At 37.2% G+C, this 19,754-nt stretch overlaps 10 protein-coding genes across 10 annotated transcripts; 9 read left to right on the top strand and 1 right to left on the bottom strand.

Annotated features, from left to right (window-relative positions):
• Positions 1 to 633: 633 nt before the first annotated feature.
• DIP5 (Dip5p) lies at positions 634 to 2,364 on the top strand (the record flags this gene model as incomplete). Its single annotated transcript, XM_015609455.1, has 1 exon — positions 634 to 2,364. One exon carries the CDS (start codon positions 634 to 636, stop codon positions 2,362 to 2,364), a length of 1,731 nt encoding a protein of 576 aa, XP_015469752.1.
• Positions 2,365 to 3,048: 684 nt separating this feature from the next.
• SET6 (Set6p) lies at positions 3,049 to 4,101 on the top strand (the record flags this gene model as incomplete). Its single annotated transcript, XM_015609454.1, has 1 exon — positions 3,049 to 4,101. One exon carries the CDS (start codon positions 3,049 to 3,051, stop codon positions 4,099 to 4,101), a length of 1,053 nt encoding a protein of 350 aa, XP_015469751.1.
• An 18-nt stretch (positions 4,102 to 4,119) lies between these two features.
• Positions 4,120 to 5,631, bottom strand: AC631_00623 (uncharacterized protein; the record flags this gene model as incomplete). The annotated part of the gene is made up of 1 exon (XM_015609453.1): positions 4,120 to 5,631. One exon carries the CDS (start codon positions 5,629 to 5,631, stop codon positions 4,120 to 4,122), a length of 1,512 nt encoding a protein of 503 aa, XP_015469750.1.
• Positions 5,632 to 6,546: 915 nt separating this feature from the next.
• Positions 6,547 to 8,253, top strand: PUT4 (Put4p; the record flags this gene model as incomplete). Its single annotated transcript, XM_015609452.1, has 1 exon — positions 6,547 to 8,253. One exon carries the CDS (start codon positions 6,547 to 6,549, stop codon positions 8,251 to 8,253), a length of 1,707 nt encoding a protein of 568 aa, XP_015469749.1.
• Positions 8,254 to 8,612: 359 nt separating this feature from the next.
• AC631_00621 (60S ribosomal protein eL21) lies at positions 8,613 to 9,374 on the top strand (the record flags this gene model as incomplete). The annotated part of the gene is made up of 2 exons (XM_015609451.1): positions 8,613 to 8,623; positions 8,903 to 9,374. 2 exons carry the CDS (start codon positions 8,613 to 8,615, stop codon positions 9,372 to 9,374), a joined length of 483 nt encoding a protein of 160 aa, XP_015469748.1.
• An 881-nt stretch (positions 9,375 to 10,255) lies between these two features.
• On the top strand, positions 10,256 to 11,920 carry NOC4 (ribosome biosynthesis protein; the record flags this gene model as incomplete). Its single annotated transcript, XM_015609450.1, has 1 exon — positions 10,256 to 11,920. One exon carries the CDS (start codon positions 10,256 to 10,258, stop codon positions 11,918 to 11,920), a length of 1,665 nt encoding a protein of 554 aa, XP_015469747.1.
• Positions 11,921 to 12,160: 240 nt separating this feature from the next.
• MCM3 (MCM DNA helicase complex subunit) lies at positions 12,161 to 14,746 on the top strand (the record flags this gene model as incomplete). Its single annotated transcript, XM_015609449.1, has 1 exon — positions 12,161 to 14,746. One exon carries the CDS (start codon positions 12,161 to 12,163, stop codon positions 14,744 to 14,746), a length of 2,586 nt encoding a protein of 861 aa, XP_015469746.1.
• Positions 14,747 to 15,176: 430 nt separating this feature from the next.
• On the top strand, positions 15,177 to 16,022 carry AC631_00618 (RNA methyltransferase; the record flags this gene model as incomplete). The annotated part of the gene is made up of 1 exon (XM_015609448.1): positions 15,177 to 16,022. One exon carries the CDS (start codon positions 15,177 to 15,179, stop codon positions 16,020 to 16,022), a length of 846 nt encoding a protein of 281 aa, XP_015469745.1.
• A 272-nt stretch (positions 16,023 to 16,294) lies between these two features.
• Positions 16,295 to 17,317, top strand: AC631_00617 (uncharacterized protein; the record flags this gene model as incomplete). The annotated part of the gene is made up of 1 exon (XM_015609447.1): positions 16,295 to 17,317. The coding sequence occupies one exon, from the start codon at positions 16,295 to 16,297 to the stop codon at positions 17,315 to 17,317; it is 1,023 nt and encodes a 340-aa protein (XP_015469744.1).
• A 341-nt stretch (positions 17,318 to 17,658) lies between these two features.
• SSC1 (Hsp70 family ATPase) lies at positions 17,659 to 19,602 on the top strand (the record flags this gene model as incomplete). The annotated part of the gene is made up of 1 exon (XM_015609446.1): positions 17,659 to 19,602. One exon carries the CDS (start codon positions 17,659 to 17,661, stop codon positions 19,600 to 19,602), a length of 1,944 nt encoding a protein of 647 aa, XP_015469743.1.
• Between the last annotated feature and the right edge of the window lie 152 nt (positions 19,603 to 19,754).

Genomic DNA, 19,754 nt, shown 5'->3' with positions numbered 1-19,754 from the left:
TCTTTTATTTTCTTAATAAATGGTGTGAATTTCTGAAGCCAATACGGCAATTTCCCCAGAATTACCGTTAGATTTGAAGCCGTCTCTCTCAACTATAACTCTATGAAATAGGTCCAGGAGCAAAGCCCCTAATCAATCCGGCATAATAGAAAAAAAAAATCTCTCAACCTCATCACCTACAAAGAAAAAATTGCATTCAACTGACCCAGGCCCCACATTCGTATCGACAATCGCCTTCAAGTGCGTATCAATGAAATCTGTTCTATGAATCTGCCGAATCTTTCATTGGCTTATTGTGTCCGTTTGACATTTAATTGTATTTTTTATTTTTGTTAGGCAAATTGGAAGCCAGCTGTGCGATTGCCGTGCATAATTTCTCTTACTTGGGGAAAGGTTCCTGCACTCTAGTCGATTGTTCGGACTCTGCCCTAACTAAGGTAGTCTCATATTCCTATCTAGTCATGCACCGCTAAGGCATTTTTTACGTGAAGAAATATTCTTGGCTTTCATTATCTTTGTACCAAAAAAAAAATTATGGAGGATAGATAACGGTGTCAAATGAAAATATGTATAAATAATAAAATAAATCTTAATTTTAATTTTCTGTAGAATTTTAGTATTTGTAGACAAATTATGTTAGATGCAGAGAAAAATACAGGCAGTGATGTAACATCAGTGTTATCAAGACATACAGATGAATATAAGTTACAGGTTGCTCGTTCCAATCCAACTTCTCAAGTCACTGATCATGGACACCAATTAAAAAAAGGGCTTGATGCCAGACACGTTACCATGATTGCTATCGGTGGTGCTTTGGGTACTGGTTTGTTAATTGGTACTGGTTCAGCTTTGAGAACTGCGGGGCCAGCATCAATTCTTATTGCCTATAGTGCAATTGGGATGGTTGTGTATATGGTCATGTGCGCATTGGGTGAAGTCGCAACTTTTATTCCATTAGCAGATGGGTTTACTGGGTATTGTAATAGATATGTTGACCCAGCATTGGGATTTGCTTGTGGGTATGTCTATTTAATTAAATATTTGATTTTACCAGCTAATCAATTGGTAGCTGGTGCGTTAACGGTTCAATATTGGATTCCAAAGGATAAAGTGAATCCTGGTGTATGGATTACGATTTTATTGGTTATTATCGTGGCTGTTAATGTTTTGGGAGTTAGATTTTTTGGTGAAATCGAGTTCTGGTTATCTTGTATCAAGGTTGTGACATGTCTTGGTTTAATTATACTTTTGTGGGTAATTGCATTGGGAGGAGGTCCAACTCATGATAGATTAGGTTTTAGATACTGGAAAGACCCCGGTGCTTTTATACACTACGTGAATAAAGACAAAAATTTGGAAATTACAGGAGATAAGGGTAGATTTGTTGCTTTTGTTTCTGTGCTTGTTTCAGCTGTGTTTGCATACACTGGTACCGAATTATGTGGTATTACCTTTGCTGAGTGTGCCAGACCTAGAAAGGCTATTCCAAAAGCTATCAAAATGACTCTTTACCGTATTGTTCTTTTCTATGTTTTGTCAATTTTATTCTTGGGAATGTGTGTTCCAGCCAACGATCCATTATTGTTGTCTGCTGGTAGTTCGAGTGCTAGTGCATCTCCATTCGTTATTGCTATAAAGAATGCCAGAATCAGAGGTTTAGACCACGTTATTAACGCGTGTATCTTATTATTCGTTTTATCCGCCGCTAATTCTGATATGTATATTTGCTCCCGTACCATTTACGGTTTATCAGTAGCAGGTTATGCACCTAAATTCTTCTCGAAGACAAACAGAATGGGAGTTCCTTACTTCGGTGTTGCATTGAGTTTCTCATTCTGCTTACTTGCATTTATGGCCGTCTCTTCTAATTCTTCAGAAGTCTTCGGTTATTTCGTCAACGTGGTCAGTATTACTGGTTTAATCACTTGGGCGTGTATTTTAGTTATTCATATCCGCTTCATGAAGGCATGTAAAGCTCAAGGTATGGATAGAAAGAATGAATTGGCATATAGATCACCATTACAACCATTTGGTTCATACATTGCATTATTTGTTTGCGTGCTCGTTATTTTCATCAAAAACTTTACTGCGTTTTTAGGTGATACTTTCACATACAAGGATTTCATAACTGGTTATATTGCATTACCAGTATTTGTTATTATGTATATTGGTTTCAAATTATACTACCGTACCAAGATGATCAAACCTGAAGATGTTGATTTAGAGACTTACAGGGACGTTATTGACTCAGAAGAACAACAATTTGCCGATGTTGCTGCTGAAAAGGAAGCATTAAGACAAGCTCAAGGTAATCCTAAGGATAAAGCATGGTACTATGATACCTTTATTGGCTGGTTGTTCTAGTTAAAGTGTATATTTTCCTTAGGCGATATATTATGATAAATTTTAGACGAAGATTGTAGATGCAACATTTTCTTTCAATAAGCCAGCCGGACAAAATTTGATTGATAAATTCAGCCTCATCGCTAATCGAACCTATAGACAACAAAAACAATATTCAATTGCCACAAAAGGTGGTGCAATTATTCCTTAATCATACGATTCCAAAGAATTTTCATCGTGTGAAATAATTTTAAAAGAATCGAATGAAGACATGTAGAAATAAAAAAATACTTTGTATCTATAAAATAGTTCGAAGTTCGACATGAATGATACTGAGGAAAAAGAGGAAAAGTATATAGTAGAATCGTAAGAGAAAAGGGCTCTGTGGAGTACACGAGGCAATCCCATCGATGCGATATGGTTCTACGAAACTTTTTTGGTTGGCTATTCTGAAACAAATAATCATCATTCACTACGTTAGAATATATAGATTATAATTATAGACCATAAAGTTCAATTAATAAATATTATTACTCAAAATATAACAAATATATGTGTATTATTTTGTTCGTAATAAACTTTTGGAATTCGTATACTATATGTACGGAATGTTTGTCTGGCATCGCATAAAGATTTTTGACGTGCGAACAAATTTGGAATATGATTCGAAGATATGTACTTTAGAACTAGCATAACTTATGGAAAATGAAGCCAACTATTGACGAAATAAATAGGGATATTAATTCACCATGGTATGAAGTATGTCACACAGCGACCGGAAGGGGTTGTATCTCGAAATGTGAGATTCCAAAAGATACAGTAATACATATAAGTAAAGCTTTGAGTTCAGCCATTTCACGTCCCTTTAAAAAAGAAGTTTGCTCATCTTGCTTCAAATTTAGCGGAGGAAAGACTATCAAATTCAGGTTAGGTGGTCAACACCCTTTATATTTTTGTTCAGAGCAATGCTTGTCTGCATTCACTGCAGACGATATTGATCAGATTTATCTTAATTCTCTTCTAAATGTTGAAAGTTTTTACAATAATGGTTTAAGGAAACCAGATGAACTCGAATTAACTATAAATGAAGACAAGTTTGAAGAGCAAATTATAGAAGAATGGAAAAAGATAAGTGAATGGGAAGAGAAGATAGATAAAATGAAACCATCGAAAAGATTGAATAATATTCCAAAGATCGGTGAATCGGAATACATAGAAGCCAAATATATTGTTGGAATACTATTTCAAATGTATAAAGGTAAGCATCATGAATTGAAATTCTTCGAAAGTCTACAATCCAATGAACTCGATAAGTTAAAGAGATACCCGCAATTATTACAATCATATACTAATATTTATAAGTTTGTGAGGCTTACAGTCCACACTGAGCTTCAGCCATTAGTAACAAGTGAATTAATCAGAACGATACTTGGTACGAATCTCACCAATGCATTTGGGATTTGGTCCCAACCTGTGGATGATGCAGAAGAGAAAGACTATTTTGGTTTCGCCATTTTTCCATCTGCATCCTTTTTCAACCATTCATGTTATCCAAATTTAATAAAAACTCGTGAAGGTGATACCTTATATTTCAGAACATTAAGAGACGTTGACCCAAATACAGAATTGTTCATAAGTTATGGTAATTATTCAAATGAAAATGTTCAAATAAGACAAGAACAGTTAAGAGAATGGTTTTTTGACTGCTCATGTACAAAGTGTATTAGCGAGCTTGGAATGGATATTAAATGTAAATAGATAGCATAATAAATAGACTTATTTAGTAAAATCGAACTCTTTGTAAAAATTTTTAAATTCTTCACATTCTTGTGTTTCCTTATATTTCGATTGCTGACATTTATCCCAATAAGTTCTTTTAGGGCATTTCAAAGTATATGCTAGAACTCTCCTAGGAAATTGTAAATCAACAGCTTTAGATTCGTCTTTTAATTCAGCAACATAGAATGTTTTATCAGATGCATTATGGCATACGGTAAATAGAATATAATCTGAATTATTTAGTATTTTTAATAATTCGGGGTTTTCAGCATCCGTAAATTCATCAAAATTTAACTTTTGGTTTCTTTCAAAATTCTCATTATTTAGTTTACTTTTTTCTTCTAGTGCTTTTGGAAAAGCTTCTATTAAATTTTCACCTATTGGTAAGAATTGTACATGTTGGTGTACATTAGTCTTGCGGTTAATTTCAAAAAATACAAGCCTCAAGAAGGGTTTTGAAACAGCAAATGCCTTCACTAAGGAATCTTGATACTTGACTATTTCTTGATATATCGGGGACTCGATAATATTATCAGTCGTATTTCTTAAAGTCGCCATATGCTCTATTGGGATAATGATTGCATGTCCCGAGAATGCCAAGTTCTTAGATGGTCTTGTCAAAGGACCTTTAGCAACGGTCATGTAGGTGTATGAACCAATAGATACAATCATATGCGTCTCAACCTTTGGATTTGATAAACAAAAAAAACATTGATCAGGAGTAACCACCTTGGCCTTCTTAACTGGAGCAACATTCTTTTCCTCCACATCTTCAATTGGCCTCTTTGCTGGCTCAGGTGTATCTACAACTTGAATAGTGAACGGATTTTCTACCAATTGTGCTGGCGATGTTTGTGTCAATTCGTTAGCAATTTCAAACGCATAGAACCATTTTTCACCGCTTCCTTCTTGACCCAAGCTGATAAACCTGGTGATCGAATCATCCTCCCATTTGAATGGTTCATTCTCAAGATATCTTCCTCTCTCATTTCCCACTGCAAAGTGATATCTAGGTTTGAATTTTTTGACAAGGGAATCAATCTTGTTATTGGCAACTAGCAACAATTTGCGCTGTCTTGCAATCGCATAAGGCCAGCTATATGTAACCAAAATATCTATCTTACCCACACCCATCTCTTTCTCTACATTTTGCTGTATTTCTTCGGTTATTTCTGTTCCTGCTAAATAGGCGATGGTTAATCCCGATGCAAGTTTGAATTTCGTAAATGGCGTCTTCATATACGTCAAATTCTTCTTCACATCTACTAACCTACTCTCTGAGTTCCCCTCTGGGATATTTTCACTAATACCATTAGTTCCTTGTGTAAAAAATGCACTCTGTTGAAATTCGTTGCTCGGTATACTTGAGCCTTCCGGTAAGACATCTCCTAACAACAATATCGCTTCAAACGGTCCAATCTTTTGATTTTGCAAATTAGCTTTCTCTATTACCTTATCTAACCCTTCGGGTGAAGGATTTAGTACCAAAAACTTGTGTTTATTCGACATTTGGTTTAGTTATTGACTTACTTTTACTAACCATCTACCTCGATGCTCTTCTCATCTTTACCTTATTTATTATATACAGGAATATTCATCTCAGTTCTTTCAGGTACAAAGATACGCTTCTAATCTCTTCACAATACAACCTTATCAGAATACTTGAGCCAATCAGAAAATATTAACGTAGAAAACTAATGAATTTTTTTTTTTACTATAGTAATTCTTGTTCAAAATAGCGTTTATCTTCGGATGCGTTCAAACCAGATATGGTAGCAATTTTTCACAAATTATCCATTTTTGAGTAAATTGTATAAATATGTCTCCTCCCCGTTTTAACCCCCCCCAAACCCTCTTTCTTCAACTCCTCCTACTATTTAAGTTTGAGCATTACAACGGCCCCACTTCCATACCAATACACCAAATACTGGTTATTTAGCGAATAATGGATAGGTATAACACAAGTAAAACATGGGGTAGTTAATAATACAACCCAAATTTTCACAATGCCGCATTCGTAATTCCGCTAAGGCAAGTATCAAAAATAAAATCAATCAACTATTGTTGTACAAAATATTGCTAGATAATTCCCTCATAGAAGTCACGTATTCAGATGTTATCTTTATGTTACAAAGTACGGGCTTCAACAATCTCGTGTAAAAAGTTCTTGGACATATATGAGCGATATTTGTAGGAGCATGTTCAGTATATTAGTTGGCGCATTACTTAATTAGGCATATAGTAACAATAGTGTATGGGCGTAAATTCTCAATCAAGTATCTTTGATTGCAGCATGATAAGAGAATGCCTTGCAAGATTATGGTATCAGTAAACCAGTATATATATAGAAAGAAAATTTCAGTAAATATGACGAGAAAAAGATATTGGAAGCCGTGAAAATTTGGGAATAATAAAACAAGAAAGATGAACAAACTATCAAAAGATTTTGGTACCACTGTTGATGTGGAAAAAGTAGGATCTGTGGATATGCTAAATAACACCACCAATTTCGATGATTTTAATGATAAAATAGATAAAGAGAAATATGGTGAGACGAAAAGAAAGTTAAGTCTGAGGCATGTTGCGTTAATGATTATTGGTCAGAGTATTGGAACAGGTTTGTTTATTGGTCTTTCAAGTCCGTTAATGACTTCAGGAAGTTTATCTTTATTTATAGGGTTTTTATTCTGGGCATGCCTTGTGGTTTGGCCGTTGATGCAGTGTGTTGCTGAAATGTGCTCGTTTCTTCCTATAAAGGGAAGTTTTTTGCATTATTCCGCTAGATGGATTGATCCTGCTATGGGATTTGCATGTACTATGATATATTTGTATACAACGTTGATGTTCGTATGTGTGGAGGTTGTGGCATTTGCATCTGTTATAGGGTTTTGGACCGATGCCAACCCAGGAATATTTATTGCAGTGGGAATATTGTCGATTTTATTTTTCAACGTATTTGGTGTTAATTGGTATGGTGAGATCGAGTTCGTGTCATCGATGTTAAAAGTTTTACTTATTGTGGGGTTGATGTTATTTGGTTTGATTTCCATGTGTGGTGGTAACCCTAAGAAGGATTCATATGGGTTTCAACATTGGTCTGAAGGTGGATTATTCAAGTCTTATCTTGTATCTGGTAGTACCGGCAAATTTCTTGGCTGGTGGAATGTCTTAATCTACGCTGCATTTGCCTGTGGGGGTCCAGATATCTTAGGAATGATTGCAGGTGAAGTCTCACAACCACGTAAAGTCATTCCAATGGCTGGAAGAAGAGCTTACATCAGAATATATTTATTCTACTTCGGTGGTATTTTCTTCATGAACTCTTTATGTGCATCAAATGACCCAGCTTTAGTAGCAGCATCAGCAACAGGAAAGGTGGGTGCAGCAGCCTCTCCATGGGTTATTGGAGTTAAAAATGTTGGTGTTACCGGATTGGACTCTCTTGTTAATGCAGTAATCATGTCTGCTGCCTGGTCTTGCGGTAACGGTTTCTGTTATGCTGCTACCAGATGTGCCTACAGTGCTTCCTTGGCTGGGTACTTGCCTCGCTTCTTTTCAAAATGTTTGAAAAATGGGGCTCCTATTTATTGTGTCATTGGTTCTTTATTGGTTGCATGCTTATCGTTCTTGAGTATCTCAAGCTCTACTGCGCAAGTATTCGAATGGTTTATTAATTTAGCGACTACAGGTTTATTGTGCACCTACTTTGTAATATGGCTTTGCTACTTCAAGTTTCGTCGTGCCTTGGATGCACAAGGTTTTGACTACAAAAAAGACACATATTATCAACCACCTTTCTTTTGCCAGCCTTACATGTCTTATTTCGGATTTTTCTTGACCATTTTAGTTTTATTTTTCAATGGATTCTGGATTTTCTTCCCTGGTCAGTTTTCTGTTTCTAATTTGTTCACTTCCTACTTTGCTCCTGCTTTCTTCATTGTTTTGTACTTTGCTTGGAAATTCATCAAGAAAACTCATATCAGAAAAGATTCCGAAGCGGATATCACCACTGGAAAAGAAGCCATAGACCTTGAGGAAGAAGAAGAAAATGAATGGATTGCATCACAACCTAAGAAAACAGGGTTTATCTATAGAGCTTATGACAAATTCTCTGACATTTGTTTTAATTGATTTTAAATGAAAATGCCTCTTCAATTCTTGAATAAATACATTAATATATATACTTTTTTTCAAAACAATCAATAGAATATATTTAGTACATATCAATACAAAAAATACTATAGTTTTGGTAAACTGCTTCCACTAATATATTGGTGTTGCAGCAATTGAAGTCATATATAGGTTTAAGCCCTATGCGCATTTTAGTGAGACTGCCATTTTTCGTGCAAATAAAAGAAGCAGTCACAATTATATTTTTGGTTATGCAGCCCCGACTGATGCTACTCACTGGAAAATTTTCAGGTACTAAATAATGAAAAGAACTTGAACTGGCTTATAGACTTAGCTACTTTATACAATAACTAAAGAAAATGGGTAAATCGTATGTGAGATACTAGTTTGATAGATATAGTTCAGGATACCTCGCTCTAAAGTAAATGTTGTCAATAAGATTCAAAAAGGCTAGCTCTTAAGAGATATATATGGCATGAAATTTTTGTAAGAACGAAGTTGAAAAGGGACAGAATGGCCATATTGAAGAGAAAATTGATTAATGAGAGGATAAAATTGATAGGATATAATGGGCTGTTAATTCTAGAAGAGATATAACCTGAACAAGTATCTGTAAAGACAAGGTGAATGTAATACTAACCTAATTTAGTCGTGGTTATAGATCCGGTACTCGTTACCTTTTCCAACGTGACTTTAAGAAACATGGTGCTATTCCATTATCTACTTACTTAAAGACCTACAGAGTTGGTGATATCGTTGATATCAAGGCCAATGGTTCTATCCAAAAGGGTATGCCACACAAGTACTACCAAGGTAAGACTGGTATCGTTTACAACGTCACCAAGTCTGCTGTTGGTGTTATTGTCTACAAAGTTGTTGGTAACAGATACCTCGAAAAGAGAATTAACTTGAGAGTCGAACACATCAAGCACTCTGCTTGTCGTCAAGAATTCATCAACAGAGTTAAATCTAACGCTGCTTTAAAGAGAGAAGCCAAGGCCAAGGGTGAACACGTTCACTTAAAGAGACAACCAGCTAAGCCAAGAGACGCCAGAATCGTCACTACTAAGGAAAACGTTCCTCAAACCTTAGCTCCAGTTGCTTACGAAACTTTCATTTAAACAACATCAACGAAGTTACTATATACTTATTTTACTTGCGTGTTATCACGTACATGTTTCCCCAGTATACACCCTATATTTACGTTAATGTTTGATTCTGATAGTTAGGTTCGGTTAGGTTCGGGTCTGTTCTCTTTTTTTATAATTTGTATAATTAGTTTACCTTTTGGGCAATGCAAATAACCTCCATGTCAAATACGGAATGTAAGATATGTAATCGTACTCATAAATCATAGACATGGAATTCAAGATTATTCCGGTCACAAGACTATTGATAGAAACACATTAGTCCACTATTACACGCAGTCGTCATATCTTCTACTATCACTATTCCGCTACCCTTCATAATGTGACTAAATGAAATCACATTATCATGCGGTTTCGCTTACATTCTACACGGTCTTCACATTTTGCGTCGTAGTTGTATATTGATTTCTACTTTTAATGACATATTCCAATGTTTTGAGTGGGAGGGTCAGAAGTTCTCTTAAGCGTCTGTGATATTTTTGTAACAAGAATAGTTTGCGCCAAACACCTTAACCAATAAAACCCTACTCTCTCGTATGAGAAAGCAATTTCAGAGGAATCTCTCCCGAAAGAAAGACTACAACTCTAAAGGGAATTGTCTTGAATAACGCGAGATTTCATCATGAGTATAAAACTTGGAAGGTCATATGAGAGAATAAATCTTCCTAGTTTCGAAGAAACTGATGGGCTAAAACTCTTTATATACTAGATGAGAAGTGCCGGGTAACATCATAAAAAAATACTCACTGAGGGCCTACATACAAGCATACTCATCAGTTGCAATTTTTTTATAGGGCCTTACAAACTAGCATTTACGGTTATAATCGAAGTAATAGTAATAGGCAAAAATCATAATGGCGCCAAAGAGAAAGGCAAATAGCTCTTTGAGTTCAAGTAAACAAAAGAAAGCTTCAAATGGGAAAAAAAGTGCCATATTATCTGTAGAAGAAATACAAAACCTTGGGGATCAAATATTGACCTCATCGAAGCATTATAACAATTTCGTACAATTGTTGGAACAATATAAGCACATCAAAAAAGAGCTATCAGAAAGAGAATCAGAAGAAGTTGAAACAGTAGGCCGTCAACTTTCTATTACGCTATACAAATGTTTCCAAAACTTGCTCAAGAATGACGTGATGAAAAATAAGAAATCTCATGATGACAAGAAAAGGATGGTGGTAAAATGGCTTTCAGATAAATATGACGCATTCAAGACGATTATAAACGAGTTCATTGTGCAAAAATTGGCATATGAAACGTCCTTACAAGTTGACTTATTAGAGATAGGCTTAAACTTGGTAAAGTTGGAAAGTACATGCATGAAATCAGGTGAGAATGATTTATATTTCCCTACATTGACATATAAAGGATTGGTGGAAGCATTGTTATTGAGTGAAAATGGTGAAATTGATTCCAACGGATCGACAGAAAACTTCATCATCTTGGAATTCATCGAGAAGTTTAAGAAGAATTGGGACTTGCAGTTCTACTTTGTCAACAACTTGCATGAAACATTAAATACATGGAAAACAGAAAAGACTACTACACAACTAAGAATGATATTTGCTAACTTTTACTGCATATTCAAGAACCAATTATTATTTACACCTGAAGTGGAAGTTCTTGAACAAGAAAAAACGTGGATTAAACAACAGCTTCCTTCAATAGCATACAAAATATCACAATTTAAAATGCAATACCAAAAGTGTATCATTTCTGTGTTATCATACCCATTATTAATTTCCCAATACAAATCAATTTTACTTATTTTGCACAAGAGGGTTATTCCATATATGGCTCAACCACAAAGTTTAATGGATTTCTTAACTGACTCATACAATGTTGGCGAGGATGGTGTCATTCCTATTCTTGCGTTGAATTCTTTGTACGAACTTATGAAAAGATACAACTTGGAATATCCTGATTTTTACTCGAAGTTATACTCGTTGTTGACACCCAACTTGTTGTATACTCGTTACAGATCCAGATTCTTTAGATTATGTGACTTATTTCTTTCCTCTACACACTTATCTGCCAGCTTGATTGCTTCTTTCATTAAGAAATTGGCTAGATTATCTATAACGTCGAGTGCTTCAGGTGTTGTCATAGTTATTCCTTTCATCTATAACTTGTTAAAAAGGCATCCTTCATGTATGATTATGTTGCATAATCCTGATGTTTCTGCTGCTCAATATGAAGATACCTTCGACAACAACGAGACGGATCCTTTGAAAACTGGTGCTATGGGTTCATCCTTATGGGAGTTGGAGGCTTTAATGTCTCACTACCATCCTAATATTGCTACTTTGGCTAAAATATTCGGTGAGCCGTTCAAAAAGCTTAACTACAACTTGGAAGATTTCTTGGACTGGAGTTATATATCTTTGTTAGATAGTGAAAAGAACAGAAGATACAAGACCCATGTTGCTTTAGAATTCGAGGAGTGGGATAAATTATTCGATGATAAAGACAGATCCGACAGTACTACAGTTTATGCTAAAGGCTGGTGCTTGTGATCATACTCGTTATACACAGATACATATATAAAACTGTATAATAGACCAATATAAGTATATATGTTCTCTTCCTAATGAAAGGCTTTTGTGTACTAAAATTCAATTTTCCCAAAAGAGAAAATTAATTGAACGCGTCGGATTTTTTTTCAGTACACTCATTCCCATACAGTTGAAGCGATACATAATTTTGTTCTTTAGTTATTCATTCATTAGTTACATTTTTTGCTTAATTGATAGGAAATGGATGATACAACACAAATAAATGAACAGCCTATCGATGCTGTTTTCGGTGATAGAGTCAGAAGGTTTCAAGAATTCTTAGATAAGATTGATGTGGAAGGTACTCAATATAGAACAGAAATCAAGGATATGTTGATGAAGGGTAGATATAGATTATGCGTTTCATTAGACGAAATTCGTGAATTTGACAAAGAATTCTGGAGAGGATTGTTAAATACTCCAGCGGATTATTTGCCAGCGTGTGAAAGGGCATTGAGAGATACGGTATTGACGATATACGATCCTACAGATTCGAGGTACGAAGCGATGGATGAAAACCAACAATTTTACTTATCGTTCAAGGGATCATTCGGGGACCACCAAGTATCGCCTAGATCTATTAACTCGCATCATCTCTCGCAAATGGTTTCGATTGAGGGTATTGTGACTAGAGCTTCATTAGTGCGTCCTAAGATTATAAGGTCGGTCCATTACGCCGAAAAGACTAGCAGATTTTATGCTAGAGAATATAGGGACCAGACCACATCATTTGATCCAATTTCCACTGCTGCAATCTATCCAACAGAAGATCTTGACGGTAATAAATTGACAACAGAATATGGATACTCCACTTACAGAGACCATCAGAAAATATCGGTTCAAGAAATGCCAGAAACAGCACCAGCAGGTCAATTACCGAGATCTGTTGACGTTATATTGGACGACGATTTGGTTGACTTGACCAAGCCTGGTGACCGTATCCAAATTGTGGGTGTATACCGTGCGTTGGGGGGTGCTGGTAATACCAGTGCATCATTCAGAACTGTAATCTTGGCCAATTCTGTTTACCCATTACATGCGAGATCGACGGGTGTTGCTTCTCAAGAAAAATTGACCGATCAAGACATTAGAAATATTAACAAATTGTCAAAAGACAAGAAGATATTTGAAACTTTATCTAATTCTTTAGCACCTTCTATCTATGGGTTTGATTACATCAAGAAAGCCGTTTTATTGATGCTTCTTGGTGGGGTAGAAAAGAATTTAGATAACGGTACCCATTTAAGAGGTGATATCAATATTTTAATGGTTGGTGACCCTTCTACTGCTAAATCCCAAATTTTAAGATTTGTTTTGAACACTGCTTCATTAGCCATTGCTACTACTGGTAGAGGTTCTTCTGGTGTGGGTTTGACAGCGGCTGTTACTACTGATAAAGAAACAGGAGAAAGAAGATTAGAGGCAGGTGCAATGGTTTTAGCTGATAGAGGTATCGTGTGTATTGATGAATTTGACAAAATGTCTGATGTTGATCGTGTTGCTATCCATGAAGTTATGGAACAACAAACAGTCACTATTGCCAAAGCAGGTATACATACTTCATTGAATGCCCGTTGTTCGGTTATTGCAGCAGCAAATCCAGTATTTGGTCAATACGACGTGCATAAAGATCCTCATAAAAATATTGCTTTACCAGACTCTTTATTATCACGTTTTGATTTACTATTTGTTGTTACAGATGATGTTCAAGCTACGAAAGATAGAGTTATTTCAGAGCATGTTTTGAGAATGCATAGATTTATTCCTCCAGGTTTGTTAGAAGGAGAACCTATAAGGGAAAGAAGTAACTTATCGTTAGCAGTTGGTGATGATTCCACCAACGAGCAAGAAGAGTTGGAACAACCAATATTTGAAAAATTCAATTCGTTATTACATTCGGGTGTACGTTCTACGAAATCCAACAAAGCACCAACAATTTTGTCCATTCCATTTATGAAAAAATATGTACAGTATGCCAAACAAAGAATAAAGCCTGTTTTGAGTAGCAAGGCTTCAGAATATATTGTGAATACTTACTCTGCATTAAGAAATGATTTAATTGATAACAACCAAAGACACACAGCTCCAATTACTGCCAGAACATTAGAAACGTTGATTCGTTTAGCTTCTGCGCACGCCAAAGTCAGATTATCCAAGACTGTCGAAGTGAAGGATGCCAAGGTTGCAGAGGAGTTATTAAGATTCGCATTATTCAAAGAAGTCACAAGAAAATCCAAATCTAAGAAACAAAAGACCCACCATGAATCTGACGCCGAAAGTGAAGAGGAAGAAGAAGAAGAAGAAGAAGACGAATCAGATAACGAGGAATTGCCTCCAAGAAATACAAGAACTAGGTCCAGATTCAGAGGACAAGCACAAACTGCACACGATTCCCCGCCAGCTGACCCAGCATCTTCTCCTAATGAAGCAGAGATGGAGGAACATCTTGATAACTTACACATAACACAACCAGAACAAGAAGCTCAAGGCACTCAGCATACTCAGGATATGAAACCATTGGCTGAGACTAACGAGTCGAACAAGTCAGCTTCAGGAATAAGTGGTGAAAGATACTCGACTTTCGTAAGATTAATGGCCAGATCTATGCAATCTTCAATTTTCGAAAACGAATCCGGAGCAGCACCAACCGAGCAAGTTATTGAGTACATTAACCAGGATTTGGAACAAGAAGATATCTTTGCTGAAGATGAAATTAGTGCTGCCTTTGACAGAATGGAGGCCGAGAACAAGATTATGGTTGGAGAAGGTAAAGTTTGGAAAATTTAGTGTTAAGAAGGTTATATTTATTTCTTTTTGGGTACGTTTTCTTCTCTTGTAATTTATTCGTTTGTATTTGTATTTCCCGGCGTCTAATGATTATTATATCTTTAGACCATAATATGTATTATTTAATGGAATAGTATTTCTAAATACAGTAAATATGCAAGATTCATTCAGAAATCGCCAGTTCTGCAAAAGGACAAAAATTATACGAAATGAAAGTCCTATGCAGAAATACTGCAATGACTTCTAGAATTTATTATTAGTAGAAACTTTATATTAAAGTTATGTACCATTATTTTAGGTTGACGTTTATCTTGCTAAAGCTCAGAATCTTAAACATATTTTCTTATGCAGACAGTTGTAGCAGAATGATGCGCGACCTTAAATAGAAATTATCAATGGAATCAATTTTCCGATGAGCTGATGCTGTAAGATGAGTAGTGATACAGAGTCGATAGATCAAGATGACTATGCTATTGAAGATGAGAATGAATTGCTAATGCACAACCATAACACGCTTCCTAAGAACTGTAAGAAGTATTGGAACAAGAGATACAGTTTGTTCAGTAAATTTGACGAAGGTATCTTCATGACAGCAGAACTTTGGTTCTCAGTCACCCCCGAAGATATTGCCATATATACTGCCCAGCTAGTACTGGAGCTCATGCCCGAAGCTCGTAATATATTGGATATATGCTGCGGTGGTGGAGGAAACACCATACAATTTGCTAACTATTTTCCAAGTGTAGGATCTATCGATATCAACCCGACCAATATGAAGTGTACAATGCACAATGCAGCTGTATATGGAGTGGAAAACCGAATATGGCCCAAAGTGGGCGACTGGAACCAATTCAGCCTGGTTTTACCTGATGGATCACCAAATCAGAAGTGGATCCCCCAGCATCTACGCAATACTACAACCCCGTCGGCCATATTTGACTTCATATTCTGTTCTCCTCCATGGGGTGGTCCATCCTACAAAGATGCCGATGGATTCGACGTGTACAACATGCAGCCATTCCCCATCAACCAATTATGCCATCAGGTGATGCAATATACCCAGAACTATGGGCTTTTTCTTCCCAGAAGCACCAACCTCGACCAACTCAGACGCTTAACCACTGAATTATACGGAGACTCGGGCAAATGTCGTATTATCTTTTTGAATATTAACGGCTATTGCAAAGGTCTACTTGCGCTCTTTGGTCCTACAGTTTCTGCCGAATCAGCCGATTGTCATTCGTTTCTCCCCGAGGAAGAATACACAGCCTACTAATCGTACCATTGAACCATACAATCGTGCTATTTCCACAATTTATACTGGTGCTATGCCAATACCGTCGTATATATCTATCACCAACACCTAACCTATTGAAATATATCATCGTGCGCGCATCAAAACGACAGAAGAGACAAAATCCATAAAATGAGAAAAAAGTCTCCCTTCATGATGTTTACAAGGAAAAAACAAACAAACTTGACCGACATTTTGCAATTATACCATTTGAGACAAATCAGCTAATTGCAATGGAAGGTATAAATAATAACATGAAAGAAGATTTAAATGCATCGAGACTTTTGCCAGGCGAAGGTAACGTGGAGGCTCCTAATAGGTCCCCTAGTTCAAACCGTAATGTTGATAATGGGATGGAGAGCATAGATGAGACAGAGTTCTCGAATCACTACATACAAGAGAGTTTTGAGAAGATTAACGACGCTATTAGTAAAATTGAAGGAGACAAGTTAGCGGGGATTACACAAGAATTGTCGTACTTGAGACATGTGTTGGATTATCAAAACACCAAGATTGAGAAGTTGACAGGGTTAATGGCTGATTTTTTGGAGAACAAAAACCAGAATGCAATCATTAGCTCGTTACAGGCGATACAAGATGGAGACAACCAAAAACAGGGTTCTGACGATGACCAGATGGGCCAACAAGTGCAAGGACAGGCCTCAGAAGGCGAACATGACCATGACCAGGTGGGTGATGGGTCATCGGGAATGCCATCGTATCAAGAATCGCTTGCTAATGCGTCGGTGCATCTTGACAGCAATATGGACCCACAATTGCACCAAGTGGCAGCAGCAGCCGTGCAGCAGGCTGAAGAACAGGCAGCACAAGTTCACCAACCCAATGTAAACATGGACAAATACCGCAAGAAGATCTACCTCAAGCGCAAAACAACGTCCGAGGATCCTTCAGCGCCCTCGCCCCAGGATCCCGAGTCTCTCCATGACTCTAAGAGACCCAAAATCTCCATTGATTTCCTCCACAACCCTATGACTGTAAAGGAGATCTACGATGAGTTCACCAAGGGTTTCCGTGGCCAACCACCGCTTTGCGAGATGGATTCCCGCTTCGGCAAGCACGAATGGAGGGGCGACTCGCGCTCGAAGGAATCCAAGCGCTACCAGAGAAGAAAGAAGCTCTGTGACTCCATTGCCAGAGGTATGCAAAAATACGACAAGTCTGCTGACGAAATCATTCGCTACATAGAAGAATTCCGTGGCGACAAGTCGCTCACATGGGTCATGAATGGCAATCTTCCGTCTGATCTACACATATAATGGTTCTACATCTTTAGTATCTTGTATGTTACTGTTCTATTTTTACTGTCCTTCTATGTACTATAATTTGACGTCGCATTCTTATGTAAATATTCGTCACCATCTTTGACAAGCGCAACTCACATTTCCGTGCCACTCTCATTTTCCGAGATTCCCATTTTTATGACCCACTCCTTCGAGAAGCTTCCATGAGATTCCGCCGGATAAACGTCCGGGTAAATTTAGTGGGCGGTTAAAATTTTCACTCTATATAATCATTCCGACAACCGCTATGAGGATTTTATATATTATATCTATCTAAGTTGATTTATTAACAAGAATATCTAGTATTTATAATAGAAATGTTAGCAGCTAGAAACTCACTCAAGAACGTTGTTCGTCGTTTACCAGGCTCTAGCCGTGCCAACTCCACTGCGGCTCCAAGTGGCCCAGTTATCGGTATCGATTTAGGTACCACTAACTCGGCGGTTGCAATTATGGAAGGTAAGATTCCAAAGATCATTGAAAACTCTGAAGGTGGAAGAACTACTCCTTCTGTTGTTGCATTTACCAAGGATGGTGAAAGATTAGTTGGTATCCCAGCCAAGAGACAAGCTGTTGTCAACCCAGAAAACACCTTGTTCGCTACCAAGCGTTTGATCGGTCGTCGTTTTGAAGATGGTGAAGTCCAAAGAGATTTGAGCGAAGTTCCATACAAGATCGTCAAGCACGCCAACGGTGATGCATGGATTGAAGCCAGAGGCGAAAAGTACTCGCCACAACAAATTGGTGGTTTCATCTTGAACAAGATGAAGGAAACCGCCGAAGCTAACTTGGGTAAGCCAGTTAAGAACGCCGTTGTTACCTGTCCAGCTTATTTCAACGATGCTCAAAGACAAGCCACCAAGGATGCCGGTAAGATTGTTGGTTTAAATGTTATGAGAGTCGTCAATGAACCAACCGCCGCTGCTTTGGCCTACGGTTTAGAAAAGAACGATGGTGAAGTCGTTGCTGTTTTCGATTTAGGTGGTGGTACTTTCGATATCTCTATCTTAGATATTGGTGCTGGTGTTTTCGAAGTTAAGTCCACTAACGGTGACACTCACTTAGGTGGTGAAGATTTCGATATTGCCGTTGTCAGAAACATTGTTGAAACCTTCAAGAAGGAATCTGGTATTGACTTATCCAAGGACAGAATGGCTATCCAACGTATCAGAGAAGCCGCTGAAAAGGCCAAGATTGAATTGTCATCTACTGTCAACACCGAAATCAACTTACCATTTATCACAGCTGATGCTTCCGGTCCAAAGCACATCAACCAAAAGATCTCTAGATCTCAATTCGAAACTTTGGTTGAACCATACATCAAGAGAACTGTTGAACCATGTAAGAAGGCTTTGAAGGATGCTGGTTTATCCACTTCCGACGTTTCTGAAGTCATCTTAGTCGGTGGTATGTCCAGAATGCCAAAGGTTATCGACACCGTCAAGTCTATTTTCGGTAAGGAACCATCTAAGGCTGTCAACCCTGATGAAGCTGTTGCTATGGGTGCTGCTATTCAAGGTGGTATCTTAGCTGGTGATGTTACTGACGTTGTCTTATTAGATGTCACCCCATTATCCTTAGGTATTGAAACCATGGGTGGTGTCTTCGCTAGATTAATCTCTAGAAACACCACTATTCCAGCCAAGAAATCTCAAATTTTCTCCACTGCTTCTGCTGGTCAAACTTCCGTCGAAATTAGAGTTTTCCAAGGTGAAAGAGAATTAACCAGAGACAACAAGTTAATCGGTAACTTTACTTTATCTGGTATTCCACCAGCTCCAAAGGGTGTCCCACAAATTGAAGTCACCTTCGACATTGATACTGATGGTATCATTAAGGTCTCTGCTCGTGATAAGGCTTCTAACAAGGACGCTTCTATCACTGTTGCTGGTTCTTCCGGTTTATCTGACTCTGAAATCGAAAAGATGGTTAACGATGCCGAAAAATTCGCTGAATCTGATAAGGCCAGAAGAGAAGCCATTGAATCTGCTAACAGAGCCGATCAATTATGTAACGATACCGAAAACTCCTTAAACGAATTCAAGGAAAAGATTGATGCCGCCGATGCCGAAAAGGTTAAGGAACAACTTAATGCATTAAGAGAAATCGTCGTCAAGGCTCAAGCCGGTGAAGAAGTTGATGCTGCTGAATTAAAGACCAAGACCGAAGAATTACAAAATGAATCATTAAAGGTTTTCGAAAAGTTATACAAAAACAATGAAAACAACAATGAATCTTCTTCCGAAGAACCAAAGAACTAAATGTAAGTAAGCGTTCTTTGTTTTGATTCCAGCTCTGTCTCATTTGTATTTATGATTGTCTAAATGCTACTTTTGTACTGTTTTAGTCAGGGCGTAACTGTTTTTACCTGTATATATTGTCAAAATAATATTAATGAACTTTAGTATATTAT

The sequence above is a fragment of the Debaryomyces fabryi genome (assembly GCF_001447935.2).
Source record: "Debaryomyces fabryi strain CBS 789 chromosome Unknown contig00007, whole genome shotgun sequence".
In the NCBI taxonomy this organism is placed as follows: domain Eukaryota; kingdom Fungi; phylum Ascomycota; class Pichiomycetes; order Serinales; family Debaryomycetaceae; genus Debaryomyces; species Debaryomyces fabryi.
This window is presented reverse-complemented; position numbering and strand designations above follow the sequence as displayed.